Below are 14,414 nucleotides of genomic sequence, written 5' to 3'. Positions count from 1 at the left end.
CATGCATGGGAAACGTTTCCGAAATCCAGCTCTAACGTAATGCTTTCGTAAGCCTGAAGATCGTGAGACAAAGATCACTTTACGTAAGTCGAAGACAGTGAATATTGTTAGAACATCGATATTAGACAAAACTTCGTAGATGAGATTGCAAAACTATCTATAAACCGTAATATTAAATATAACAAGTAATAAATATATATAATGTAATAACACATTAGAGCACACACACACACACACACACACACATTCGATTAATTAATAAATTGAAATTTATTGTGGTGATAAAAGGTCGAACTGGACGCTCATCACGAATTGAAGGAAGGTCCAGGTTCGAATCCTAGGGTGACTAGGGTGATATTTTTAGCAATAAATTCTTTGCAGTAGTTTAATATAAGATGCTTATTACCATTATTGTTAAATCAATTATCGATTTAATCATGCGAATTTACACTCAAATGAGACTGTTTCTGAAACACTGTTTCAAGATTGACAAATAATGCGTGCAGTTTACTGAGTAGAAAAGTTTATATAATTTACACAGAAAAAATATTGTTAGGCTACAAAGATTCAATTTGCTTTACCAGCAGAGATGATTAGAATAAAACCATGTATACTTGTGAACTTAAGATCAATAAACTACGTATTGAACAATTCTCACTTTCCCGGAAAAAAAACATCGGAAGACGAAGCGTGAGTGAGAGCGAAACGGGAAGAGCATCGTTGTGCATGACGAAGAAAAACTTTATAATTGACTCAATTGCTGCAATGAAATATCGTGTTATTGCGATGTACATTCCATTTAAAGATCATGGAACATTATCTAAATGATTAAAATAGTCTGTGTGTTACACTTCTAATTGATATAATCAGTATATCAACTCGATAAGAAATATAGTTACTTTTCACTAAAGTAGTTACAATTTTATTTTTTATTAAATTATTAACGAGAAATAATAAAAAATTATGATAAACTTAAGCAAGCAATTAATTAAATCCGTAAAATGTTTTCTAATGCTTTATAGTCTTTAATATTTTATATTTTTGTAATACTTTTTTAAAAATATTTTATAAGATATGTTGGAAAAAGCTTGCATATAAAATTGTCTTCTATATTTAAAATAAATAAATAAATTTTTTAGATTCAAAATTTGATTACTTTAGTTTAATAAATTGACGATATACAGACTTTTATGTCTCAAACTTGTTGTCAATATTTTACTAAATTAATAGGCGAGTACTATAACGGACAGTAACATTGTCGCAGAAATCAGTTTTTCATTGTCAGAACAATCGAAGCGAGAGCGAAGGTGAATGTTAAACGACAGTTAAGAGAAGAAAGCCTAACAAAAACTTGTCGTTTCCTGGCAGTCAGTGATGCGTAATCTACTATCCTCCATTTGAAATCGTTCGCTTAGAAATGCGGGCAAACGATTCTCCAAGATATCAACGCTTTCTTAGATTTTTAAAACGTTCATTTTCTTCATCTTGAGTTTACGATTTTTCCAGGCGTCGCTAGACTTTCGAATATTTAAAAAAAGATTATATTTAAATAAATATTTTAAAAATTGTCTTTTTTTTATCACTTTCATTTTTTACGTCATATATTTAGGCCAGTCATATTAGACATCGAACCTTCCAATTAATCTTCCCAGGTTGCAACCACCATGAATCGCTTTGATTTGAGGTGCTCTAAGTGGGATTTATTTTGCTTCGCAAAATTAACGCGCAATAAAAAGTTATTAACAATATTATCAACAAAAAACATGATTTTTTTTATTTTTTCTCAAATATCTCGAAAACTAAGCAAGATAGGATTACTAACTATACGTACCTTTTCTGTAGAGCGTAAAATTATCTACAATAATGATCTGAACAACATTTATCGTCAAGTCAGTCGTTTAGCTTGCACGCGCCGTCAAAGTCCGAGACTCGGATCTCGAAAACTCTCGATTTCATCGTTTTTTTGATGTTGCGCCGGTGATTTTTTTCCGTCATTTAAAATGGAATTAAAAATCTCAAAAAATCACACATTATCTGAGAACGACAAAGAATACTTTTCATGGTGTAACCGATTTTTTAGACCCTTTTTCTTTAGTTTGTAGCTATGTAAGAAAAAATTTTGATTTTTTGGAATAGTCTTAGTTTTTCGCTGTTTTCAGGCCTTAGAATTTATTTGAGACGAATTTTATCGTATGCATCTTGTTGTGGACGAAATTTGCAACAAAAATGGACCCTTGTATTTTTTTGGTACGACGAACGCTGATTTTTTTGACACGCAAAGTTATCCAATATTGCGCACAGGTCGGATAACGCTTTTTTTACACTAAAATAATTATTTTTCATTAAAATTTACGTGATTTTTCACATCATTATTGAACCATATTGCAAAACCGTTTTTAATTAATCAATAATTCTTTAAAATTTCTGTTTAAAAAAACAGTCAAGTTTACTGAAATTTCTATAACTCAAGAACTGATTAACCAAATTTTAAAGAATTATATATGAAATAGGGATAGAAAAAACTGAAAAATATAATAGAATTAGAAATAGATCGATATCTCAAATATTGAAAAAGCTACAGCGTAAAACACACTTTTCTAAAAAATGAAAATCTCCTTAAAATCCATACCGGTCGACAGATTTTAATAAAATTAGAGGAGAACATACTTTCTATGATACTCTATTTGTGTACTAAAATTCAACCCGGTATCTAAAAAATTGTAGAAGTAGATGCGTGTACAAAAAATCCGTACACACACACACACACACACACACACACACACACACACACACACACACACACACACACACACACATACATGATTTCTCGACATTTTGGAACATTCTAAACTTATTTCCATCAAAATCTCGAAAATTTTTTTTTTTACCATCATAAAGCTTCCTCTATGAGGAAGCAAAAAACGATGAAATCGAGGGTTTTCGAGATCCGAGTCTCGGACTTTGACGGCGCGTGCAAGCTAAACGACTGACTTGACGATAAATGTTGTTCAGATCATTATTGTAGATAATTTTACGCTCTACAAAAAAGGTACGTACAGTTAGTTACTCTATCTTGCTTAGTTTTCGAGATATTTGAGAAAAAATAAAAAAAATCGCGTTTTTTATTGATAATATTGTTAATAACTTTTTATTGCGCGTTAATTTTGCAAAGCAAAATAAATCCCACTTAGAGCACCTCAAATCAAAGCGATTCATGGTGGTTGCAACCTGGGAAGATTAATTGGAAGGTTAACCCCCTAAATTAGTCTAATATGACTGGCCTAATTATTTCGGCTTATCGCCGGTCTCCCCTACACCTTTTCTTTATAATTCATAATTCTGACATTTATTTCCCACATATTTTTATTTGCTCAATTATTTATATCTATCTTTATCAAAGTGCAATAAATTTTATCCTGCTTATCCATCTTGAGAAATTAATTAAACCTTCCCCCAGATGGAAAAGATGGTATAACTGAAATATTCATGAAATTTCTCAGCATTTATCCGTAATTGTCGTTGCGAAGCAGCGCGATTGCGATTTGCATTTTTCTCATCAAAGAAAAACGGGACGAAGGACGTGTCGAAGTGAGAGCGCTGAGAGGAGAGAGGAGAGTAAAAGTTTCCTCTCTTTCTTTCTCGCTCTCTCTTTCTCTTTCTTTCTCCTGTCTTCTCAATCTTCATTCTCGACGAGTGTCCATCGATGAAAAGCGACGGCGAAAGTGGGATTTGCGTTGTGGTAATAGTGGGGATCCGCGAGGTATACCCAGCCGGCGAGTAGCCGAAGAGCTGCAGTTTCGCGAGGGCGACCTCGGGTCAATTCCAAAGAAGGATCAAAAATTAAATAGCCTAATTCTAGCCGTCCGTCCGTTTTAGTGAACCTCAGTGCAATCTAGGATCATCCCGCGACGATCCGACGAAAGAAAGCACGAGCAAACGAGGAAAGAATGTTCACGGCCGGGATTGTCGCGTTGCTAGGCGCGATCGCGCTGACACGTGAGTATCGATCGTGATTGTCAAAGAACGGGAATGAAAGAAACGTTCTAAAGTATTGCAAAGAGTGTTGTTCTTGCATCATTGAAAATCCTTGAAATTATCCTCTTGTAATATCAAAATTAATTACTGCTATTCTTAAAAAATTAACTATTAGATGTCGATGATATTAATATTACTATAAATTATCACTTATTTATTAATAACTGTTATTTATAATGTAATCTACTTCAGACAAATTTAATTGTACACTGGATGTAAAATTCTCTAGAAAAAAAGTAAAGTAAGTTTTATTGGTAATTTTGTAAAAGAATATATTATATTGAACACTTTTTTCTTATGAGTTTGTGCTCCATCTCCTAAATTAACTTTGCTAATTAAAAGTAAAAGAAAAATAAGAATATTTCAGTTATCCCATTATAATGTAAGCATTTCAGTTACAAAATAAGCATTGATGACTTTTCTTCGAATACTATCTTTACAAATTCTAATTATTATAATTAGATATAATATACTTAAACTTTCCAAAATACTTTTTTGATACTTTTGATACGATAAATGTATTTAATGTTACAGCAACAAAAATCTAATGTGCATATACGTCGTATAAATGCGTTATATAATAATATACCTGTACATTTCTGTGACTTTTTAATTTTTATAGTAGCCGCACAAAACTCTGTTACTGAATTATTTGATATTGAAAAATCTCAATAAACTATTTTTATCACGGTTATCAATAAAATGTGGGATTGTTATTACTGAGATGTTAGTTAACACTGGATATTAATAAATTGCTTAATATTAGTGAATTATATATCGACCGATAGAATTGCAACAAGAATGAAGGAGAAAAGTGTGAAAGAGAGTAGCTCTCGGGCTCGGTGGAGATATCCGTTAGAATTAGTGCGGAGACAGTGCGAGAGCGAACTTTCTAAATCGTAAATGTCAGTTTTCTCGTTCGGCGAGTTGCATAAGTATACAGTCGGAGCGCGGCCAAGACAAAATTACGTAACAAACGACGAAATAATGCCCGATCCAAGAATTCGACGACGGCAGGGCGAACGGGTTCGACCACCTCCGTGTCTTACCGGAAACGCCAGATCGATTTCCGCCTGCGGTGTAAGACCGTGGTGGAGTATATTAATCGTCAGCAACGTTTACAGACGCCGCGTACAATTGCCCGAACAAGGACGGCCAATACGAGGACAGCAGACAATGCGACAAGTATTACGAATGCAACGACGGCGTGGCAACGGAGAAGCTGTGCCCGGACGGTCTCGTGTTCGATCCCTTGAATCGCAAGATCAACAAGTGCGACCACGTCTTCAACGTCGACTGCGGCGACCGTCTCGAATTACGTAAGACATTAAAACGATATTTTGTGAAGAAACATATTCTAAAAAATAAGCACATCCGTTGCTGGCGTCAAATGGAATTTCTAATTTAATAATTTTCTCTCTAATAACATTATCTTCGTTGGTAATTACAAATTAAATTTATAAAGGCAAATTATTATTTTTACGATTATACAAAAATAACGTCTGTTTATTTTCATCTATCTATATATCTATGAAATAAAATCACGTTTCATATATATTTTATACAACTTAAATATATAATATTCTTCAGCGTTAAAATATATAGCGTTAATAATGCTACACGATCGATTGATTGACCGTCTTCGTTATTAGAACCTCCACAGCCAACTAAGAAGTGTCCGCGACGAAACGGCTTCTTCGCGCATCCTGACCCGACAGTGTGCAACGTCTTCTACAATTGCATCGACGGAGAGGCGATCGAGATCACTTGCACCACCGGGCTGCATTTCGACGAGTACAGCGGAACTTGCGTGTGGCCGGACAGCGCGGGTCGCGAGGTGAGAAAGCTTTAAGAAAGAATTTGTTATACTTATATCCATTGGTTACGACACGCGATAAAATTAATTAATGTTAAAGTTCCGGGAGTAAAATCTTGACTTTTACATTGCATGTGTATACGTAACGAAGTCGTATTTCGCGTCTAATTCTAGAGCTGCCTCAACGAGGGTTCAGTTATTAGAGGATTCTATATTCGGAATTGTAACAAAAGCTATGAACTTCCCCGAAGTTAGATCTTTAATTGAGAGAAAGTACGCACGTCTAATGTACCCTACAACGCGCATACTTTCTCCCAATTACAATTACAGATCTTCGAGTAGGTCTGAGGTATTTTGTTGGCATTTGAACTTAGGAGTCCCTAGGAAACAAACAGCACTCATGAGATGTCGAAATCCTAATCTTCAGTTACAATTCTTCTAATCGAATTAACATTACTTATTTAGTAAAATTCTTATTATAAAACTATGTTAAAATAAAACTGGGAAAATTAGAAATCAAAAGTTGTAAAAAATGGGAAAAGAGAATAAGAACGTCCAATATTTAAAAAAATTGGACACCAAGAGCGTCTAATCTAGCAAAGAAAGATCAATCTTCAACTACGAGTTCACCCAGAAATAGCTAAATCAAAGTGCTAGTCGATAATACTTCTTGATGCAACGATACGATAATATATGCTGCACAATGCAGGGCTGCGGGGTCTTGAACAAGAAGCTGAAGGACGGCTTCGAGTGCCCGACCGAGGGCCAGGTTGACAGCAGGGGCATGCTGGTCGATCATCCCAAATTCGCGCATCCCGAGGACTGTCAGAAGTTCTATGTATGCCTGAACGGTGTGACGCCGCGCGAGCAGGGCTGCAGCGACGGCACCGTCTATAACGAGGAGCAGCAGAGATGCGACACACCCGAAAACGTTCCCGGATGGTACGAACCGTTTGCCATTCACCATATTATCGTTCCGCGTCATTACATTTCCATATTAATGAGCTAGCGTATATTAGTGTGTGATCACCAAAAGTTCGCGTATAGGAATAAACATGTTGACATCATCCGAATATTCACGCGGGCACATATATATAATTTTGCTAAACTTTCTGAACACGTAATAATGTATTAAATAAGAGAACTTTAATAAGTTTATCCAGTTAATGGACTTTTTTAAGTATTACGCGTTTAATTAGTTTTTTACGATTTGTGTGATTGTAATTTTTAAGATTTAATTTCCACCTTTCGCTATTTGCGTAACGAAATTATATAAATTATCGTATCATTATTATGTCATTACATAGTTGCGTTCTAATGAAATCTCTTATTTTGATTTTGAGTTATTAATTAAGTTGCCGGTGCTGCTGTTGCGCTTCATTTAAATGTTCGAGGAATTCAACAATTGTCGTTTACCTTGTAGCGAGGACTGGTACAAGGACGACGACAAGAAGCCGTAAGGAAGTCGTCCACGCTCATCTGTCCCGCATCGGGACGCCGCACATTCACTTTTATCACCCGTCACCCCCTTCGCCCAGCGTGTAACTCCATGTGTGTGTTTAGCCATTTGAGTGTCTTGGAATACATTTTATTTTTACTTTATTTAGTGTTCGATCAGTCAATCGAAACCTGATTTCCTTTCCCCAGTTTCCCGTTAATTAAAACGCGCCGCAGATTAGAATTGAGATAATGTCTTCCTACAAAAATTGTTCAATTACTTTAATTATTTAATGAAGAATGTAACGAAGAAAATCGATGATATAGTAACTTAAAGATTCGATTCGTGTGATTAATGCAAGAAGCTCGTGATTATAAATTATAAATATCAATGTTTCTTTGTGAGAATATTTAAATGTTTACTAACAATATTATTTATTTCAATTATTAAACAAAGATACATATAAATCTTCTAAAGTCGTAAGTATATTTTTACTTTGGTTTCGACCGCTTGAATTTTCAAGCTTTAAATAAAACTCAATTTGTGTTGTACAACAAACAAAACGAGAAAAAGAAAGAGAGATATATGCTATTATTAAAATTAATTAACTAGCACCACGTTCCACCAATTTTAAAATGATTTTAATATTTCTCAGAAAAAGTTAATGGTGACTCACAATCAGTCGCCGATCGATTCTCGAAACGGTACATTCCGAGGAACGTGCAAAAGGCCTTGAATCATTCTCGTTACGAGATCAGTTGACTATCACTTTCTCCCGAACTGCTCTGTTGTTTCTCGTTCTGTGATTCACTTTCTCCCTCTTTCCCTCATACTCTTTTTCGCATTGCATCGATTACGAGCGAGAGATGCGTTCGCTCGCTCCACTTTCCCAAATATTTGTCAACGATAAAATAGGTATATAAAATGCTCTTACGCCAAAAGAGGGTAAAAGAAAAACGAGAAAACAAAATAATAAATCCAGATCCTTAAAGTACATAATAAAATAAATTAAACATTTACGAACGAGAAAAAAGAAAAGAAAGAAAAAATATTAGAAATAAATCGTCATGTACTCTGAGCGCTTTAGTAAAAAGCACCGCAAAGAAAATGGCAATTTTATATTCCTAACGCCTTGGATTACAGAAATGTCGTTACTCTTTCTTGGCGAGAGATCAATTTATTTCTCTCGCGTAGCAGGTAAGTTGAGTGAGTTATTATGCACGGTATTCTTCCATTTAACTTTCCAATTCACGAGCGTTCGTCGCAAATGCCACTTGCTGAACACTTTTTGAAGATTAAATCCACTTGTTAGAGTAGAATAAATTAAATTCTGCACTTACAATGTGATATTCAATTGAGATACTCAATTATTGCGATAATCTTATCTCTTATCAACAATTATAATTTTATCTGAGAATAACATAAGAGTTTTTTTAACGGTACATATCGCGATACTATCATAAAATCAAATAACGTTTAAAAAATCTGTGATTTATAAATATGTATTTTAATTACTCTTAAATTCATGAGTCTGTATTTCTTCCGTTTCTTCGGTTTACGAAAATTGGTAATTATTGTATGTAATTGGCATATTAACTTAAATAAGTACATAACTGCAGTCTATATCAACAAGATTATTATTTTTTTGTTTTCTCCACAACGATGCACAGTGCAGAAAAATAGATTTAGATAATTATTAATTGACGCATAATGGCTCTATTAACTTAAATAAGCAAATACATCATTGTTTCTCTCCGAACTCACGAAACAATTTCTCTCTCGTTACGCTTTCAAAAATGTTTCGACTTTCGGACTCTGATGAAATTGATCGGAGGCCTAAGATAAACGTAATACGGCAGCCGCCGATTTGCATGAGGGTTCCAAGCGTGAAGTGAGGGATGCAAAACGCGCGCGCGGTAGCATAACAGCAACGACCCAGTCGCGCGTCGTTGACACCCGGAAGTGTCTCGGAATTTATACGCGCCGATAATAACGCAATGCAATAAAACTTATGTCTATGCACCCGTTAGAACTCGCGACGGGAGAAAAAGGAGCAGCGGTTTCGCAGTTCGATCGGAAAGAAAGAGACAGAGAGAGAAAGACGGGACTTTCGGCGAAAGGGGGGCGAAGCCGCGTGAGGAGGGAGGGTCGGGAAATGTGCAGCAGCAAGGACCCACCAAGGTGGTGGCGAGACTCCCGAGCGAAACAGAACCCGTTTCGGGCTCGCAGTCACGTTTTATCAGCGTCGCGACGCGTTGCTGCCGACGAAGTCGAAGAGGAGGCCAAGGAAGATAAAGAAGAAGAGGAAGGGAAGGAGAGAAAGCCTCCTCCGGGCGATACCTTCAAGATTGGAGATCCGAAAGACCCTCGCGAATCTCTTCGGGGCCCTCTTCAGGATGACGGGAGTGGGAAAGCACGTGTTCCTTCGTGGTCTTCTGCCACTGGTGATTCTGGCGATGAGCGAGGCGCAGTTCCGCTGCCCGGAGCCTAAGGGCTTCTTCCCCGATCCGGAACAGTGCGATCTTTATTACGCCTGCGTGGACGGCCAGCCCGAGGAGAAGCTCTGCAAAGACGGGCTCGTCTTCAGGGATGACAACCCCAAGAAGGAGTTCTGCGACTTACCGGCGAACGTGCCCTGCGGCGACCGCACGCTTTTGCGTAAGTTCCGTCAGATCCCCCAGACTCATTAGATCTTTCTGAATTATTACAAATAGATTTATTTACGTTACTACGATTATTATGATTTTAATGAATTAAAAGAAAATTAAGTTTCTCTCTTGGGATTAGAAATTAACGGAGAGATAAAATTGTTTAAGATTTATTAAATATCAAAGAGTTTCATGCATAAAAATATTATTTGCATTTAAAAAAAATATATTTATTTTTATTTGTATTATTCAATTTTATACATAGATCACTTTAAAGTTGAGAAGTTTTTCGTTCGAGATACAAATTCTTTCTCTCTTTCTAATAATTCTATTGATTAAAGAAAGTAAGTTCTACAGTTATGAGATTTCTTTTACGCTTTTTTATACATTCTCCTACAGCTCGACAAACCAGAAGAATGGCCGATTAGAGTCGCAAAAATAGAACTCGGTATGAACCGGTTTTTAAACGAACGGACAATCGAATGCTCTTGAGTTCGGTCTTTTTCGCGTTTCCTCATAAGGAGTAATATCTGGCCATAATATTTAGGTCATACAAAAAAAACTTTAATTAATAAAGTTAAGCAAGAAATTTATTAAAAATTAAAATAAAAAGATAAGATGAATTTAATAAAATTATAATCGAATTTAGGTTAAATATTTTTTATAGTTTTTAAATAGTTGCTGTAAAAATTAATGTCTACATTAAATGTTAATCATTCTATTTAATATTTAATTTAATCACTAAAATTAAAAAGAATAGATTTTATTTTTAATTACAAATGTCAAGATAAACTTAGATCTCGAAAGAGAAATGAACTCTGCTATATCACAATTATATAATAATTATATATATAATATAAATAATATAAAACTTACATAATTATTTACATAATTATACATGCATTGGTATTACCTAATAACATATTTGTGACGGAACAGAGGAGCCGCATCCGAGCAAGGGCTGCCCGCGCGCAAACGGCATCTTCGGCCACGAGGACCCGAACGCGTGCGATCGTTTCGTCAACTGCATCGACGGGGTGGTGCAGGTGGTGCCCTGCCCGCCCGGGCTGATCTACGAACCTAAGATGTCGAGCTGCGTCTGGCCGGCGGACGCCACTCGCCTGTGCGAAAACTTGAAACGCGACGTCCTGGACGACGGCTTCGTATGCCCGGACGGCGATGTCGCCGGCCCGTCCGGCAGGATCCTTCCGCATCCCACGTACCCGCATCCCGAGGATTGCGCCAAGTTCTACATCTGTAAGAACGGTGTAGTGCCGCAGAAGGGCCAATGCGAACCCGGCACTGTGTACAACGAGGAGAGCTTCAGGTGCACCGAACCGGAATACGTGCAGGGATGGTGAGTGTCTTTTTTTTTAATTCTCGATAGAATCTTTTATAATAAGTAAAAAGTGACTCATAATTTACGTCTTTTAAATAACAGATTCTTCTTCAACATTTTTCTCTAATTTCAAAATTAAGCTTACTTCAAAAAATACTTCAGATTGCTCTATATAACAAAATGTAATGTTTCAGCGAGGACTATTACAAACGTAAGAACTGATTGTGAGCTGGAGAACCGAGGGTGGCGCAGTTAACCGCAGCTACGTGTGTAATGCTCATCATTTTACTCATAGGAACAATAAATGCATGTGATATGCACGCTTACGTAAAAATCGCTGCGTGATCTTTTCGAAAGCGATCGCGCTTTCGCCCTCCCCGCGACGAATTACTACCCCTTTCTCCTTTTACATAAACAAATTCACCTTCGGAAAATCCGCAATAAAGTTAGCCGTAGTCGGTCGCGGATCATTAACCCGCGAAAAGAAAACCCCGCGGACCGACGATATCAAGTTCTATATAACATCCGTTAGATAAAGCCTCCGCGCTCGAACCGGTCCGATTTTATATAATTATCGATTATGTCGAAATTTTATTGTAAAAGCGCGTACATGCAAACGCCCGCACAATTCCGCGATTAAATAACTCAAGGAATGAAATTTATTTATTATATATTCTAATGAGGAAATAAGTCTTTCACTCTGGACTCTATCTTACAATTAGATAACATAATTTTTAGCCGATGTTGTAAGAATTACACACTGTTACATCTTGATAATTATTGTACACATTTTATATGCAAGATGTTTCGAAAGTCCGTTTACAAATTTTTTCACAAGTTTGGAGTTGATTTTACCTCAATCAGAGTTTCTTTTTACAAAATTATTCAAAACTTTTTGATTGGATATTAACTGGCTTTGTAATGAAATTAAAATTTACTTGACATAATAATGTATTGCTTAAACACAAGATTCTATGTTTATTTTCATTTCTCTAATTATTAATTCTAATAATAAACTTAAATTCTTCTATAAGTTTTCGCGGATAAAAGTTGTATAAAAAGGTCAATATTTTTTTTTTTAATTAAAATATACGTAATGAAGAATTTTTGCAGATTTTATCAAAGATGTTATACAAATACTTATGCAAATAATATCATTCATGAGAAATATATAAGATAAAAAAATAATGAAATATAAACATTTTAAAATGATTATATAATTTCCCTTAAATCCTAAAATATTCTCGACAAAGATAATATAATTATTTAATTCAAAAAATGCGGAAAATTTTAGAGTTTTCTAAAATTATATATTTAATATATTATACATAATGTATATTATTAAAAGATAAATACGTTATGAAATAAATAAAAGTATTGTTATTAAATTAAGAATCATTATATTAATAGATATAAACATTGTTTACTTTTTAGGTCTGTTTAAGTTGAGAAGATAAACGAGAGAAAATATTTCTGCAGAAATTTAAGAGAATTAATTAAGGGAAGTATAATAATTGTGTAGAGTTTCTGCATTGCTATAATTGAACATATTTTATAATATAAGTATTCGTATTAGTTAAATCGTTAAATCGTTAAATATTGTGTGTTACAATAATGACTTTCTCTGACGGGAAAAATCGCACGTCGAAAATCTCCTCACTCCACAATACTTCAGAATATATCGTGAAATACTTGCAAAATTACTTCTTCGAATGCATCCTGGATTTCACTCGGTGAGTCAAATGTCAGCGTGGGAATTAATTAACCCATCCATCATACAATTACATTGCAACATCTGACGTTACAGACATGTTACGCTTTCAGTCGTATTTACTTTTGTTAAAGTATTTTTGGCATTTTAATAAAAGTAAAGAAAAATCAATTAAACAGATTACAAAATAACGTTTTTCATATTGTAGTTTATTATTTTTGCTTTACATTTTTTATTGTACGTTACTGAAAATTTGCTTTATTTCTTATATTTTACATACTTTCGAATATTGGAAAACTACAAGAACTACCTGGCGATTCGGCGCGATTTACGGTGCACAATAAACAACATGCCACGGTTTTCCGAGCTAACAATTTCTCTTCATTTGCCTGATAGCAACCTTTCTCTTTACGTAATTTCGCGAAGCATTCGACGAAATATATCACAATCGTTAATTTGCATTTTGTTCGTAACCAGATAAATTCGGTCAAAATAAATTTCTTATTCCTGCGCGGCATTTTTGTGCAAATAAAAAGTCTTAATAAAGTAAATAAAATATAAAACATGATATATATCATGTATATCTTTTCTTATAAAAAAGCAAGCTTTCTCTCTGAGATATATATTTCCTTTTCTTGAAGTATAATTTATTTAATATTTTATTAGTACCGGCAGATCATATATATATATATGACTTCTTAAATAAAATAAGTTATATGCTATTTTTCTGGCGCTTCTCAGGCAATATATTTTCGACAATTTGTTCATAGAAAGTCTACACTAATTAACTGACCGTCATCGTGACGTATACATTCAATTCGAATGTCTGGTCGATCTGTCGACTTGTCCGGCTCGCCTCGGCTCTGCTTTCACTATCCGGCAATCTGGTCCCTCCTCCCTGAGACCAGCGTGATGGGTCTTGCGTAAGGCCCCTGGTTAAGGCCCCAGGGGCCTCACCGACGTGCGCACGCATCAGCGTTCGCACCATGTTAATATACCAAGAACATAATAAGTATATCTATCTGCGTGCGTGCACGTTTTAAGTATTACACGCGTTCGTCAATTACAACGCATTTAGCGGGGCGCGTATTACATCGTTGGCCAGTGATCATGATGTCACGAGGGGAAGATCGCGCCTTGGCATTAACCGTTAAACGCAACGTGTCCTTGCTGAATTACCATATTCAGTTTTCCCCCGAGAAACTCGCTTTTCCTTTGCCGACGAAAGACGTGTCTTTGATCAGTACAAAAGACCGAACCACGATCGATGACTATAAATCTAAAAAATTTCGAGACAGATATTTCCTACAATTCTAATTATATTATTAATATATTTATTGTTATTTATGTTATTAGTTATATTATATTATTAATTTTTATAAAGACGCGGATGTCTGAACGGAACTATAATTCATCGGACTTGAAAC

The 14,414-nt window shown here is 35.3% G+C and overlaps 2 protein-coding genes across 2 annotated transcripts; both read left to right on the top strand.

The window, feature by feature from the left end:
• The first annotated feature begins 3,784 nt into the window (after positions 1–3,784).
• Positions 3,785–7,453, top strand: LOC139779147 (protein obstructor-E-like). The gene is made up of 5 exons (XM_071717410.1): positions 3,785–3,996; positions 5,160–5,354; positions 5,688–5,872; positions 6,561–6,793; positions 7,275–7,453. The coding sequence occupies exons 1-5, from the start codon at positions 3,948–3,950 to the stop codon at positions 7,309–7,311; spliced, it is 699 nt and encodes a 232-aa protein (XP_071573511.1). The 5' UTR covers positions 3,785–3,947; the 3' UTR covers positions 7,312–7,453.
• A 2,167-nt stretch (positions 7,454–9,620) lies between these two features.
• On the top strand, positions 9,621–11,610 carry LOC139779146 (protein obstructor-E). Its single transcript, XM_071717409.1, has 3 exons — positions 9,621–9,947; positions 10,877–11,294; positions 11,471–11,610. The coding sequence occupies exons 1-3, from the start codon at positions 9,686–9,688 to the stop codon at positions 11,496–11,498; spliced, it is 708 nt and encodes a 235-aa protein (XP_071573510.1). The 5' UTR covers positions 9,621–9,685; the 3' UTR covers positions 11,499–11,610.
• The last annotated feature ends 2,804 nt before the right edge of the window (positions 11,611–14,414 follow it).

Source organism: Temnothorax nylanderi, unplaced genomic scaffold (genome assembly GCF_030848795.1).
Source record: "Temnothorax nylanderi isolate EJ_2023f unplaced genomic scaffold, tnyl_v1.0 TNYL_tig0212_pilon, whole genome shotgun sequence".
Lineage (NCBI taxonomy): Eukaryota > Metazoa > Arthropoda > Insecta > Hymenoptera > Formicidae > Temnothorax > Temnothorax nylanderi.
Note: the sequence above shows the minus strand (reverse complement) of the source record. Positions and strands in the feature narration are given on the sequence as shown.

Coding starts and splice junctions, on each gene's coding strand:
- LOC139779147 (XM_071717410.1), top strand. CDS start 3,948: ATGTTCACGGCCGGGATTGTCGCGTTGCTAGGCGCGATCGCGCTGACA. Junction 3,997..5,159: donor AGGCGCGATCGCGCTGACAC/GTGAGTATCGAT, acceptor CAACGTTTACAG/ACGCCGCGTACAATTGCCCG. Junction 5,873..6,560: donor CGGACAGCGCGGGTCGCGAG/GTGAGAAAGCTT, acceptor TGCACAATGCAG/GGCTGCGGGGTCTTGAACAA.
- LOC139779146 (XM_071717409.1), top strand. CDS start 9,686: ATGACGGGAGTGGGAAAGCACGTGTTCCTTCGTGGTCTTCTGCCACTG. Junction 9,948..10,876: donor CGGCGACCGCACGCTTTTGC/GTAAGTTCCGTC, acceptor GTGACGGAACAG/AGGAGCCGCATCCGAGCAAG. Junction 11,295..11,470: donor CCGGAATACGTGCAGGGATG/GTGAGTGTCTTT, acceptor GTAATGTTTCAG/CGAGGACTATTACAAACGTA.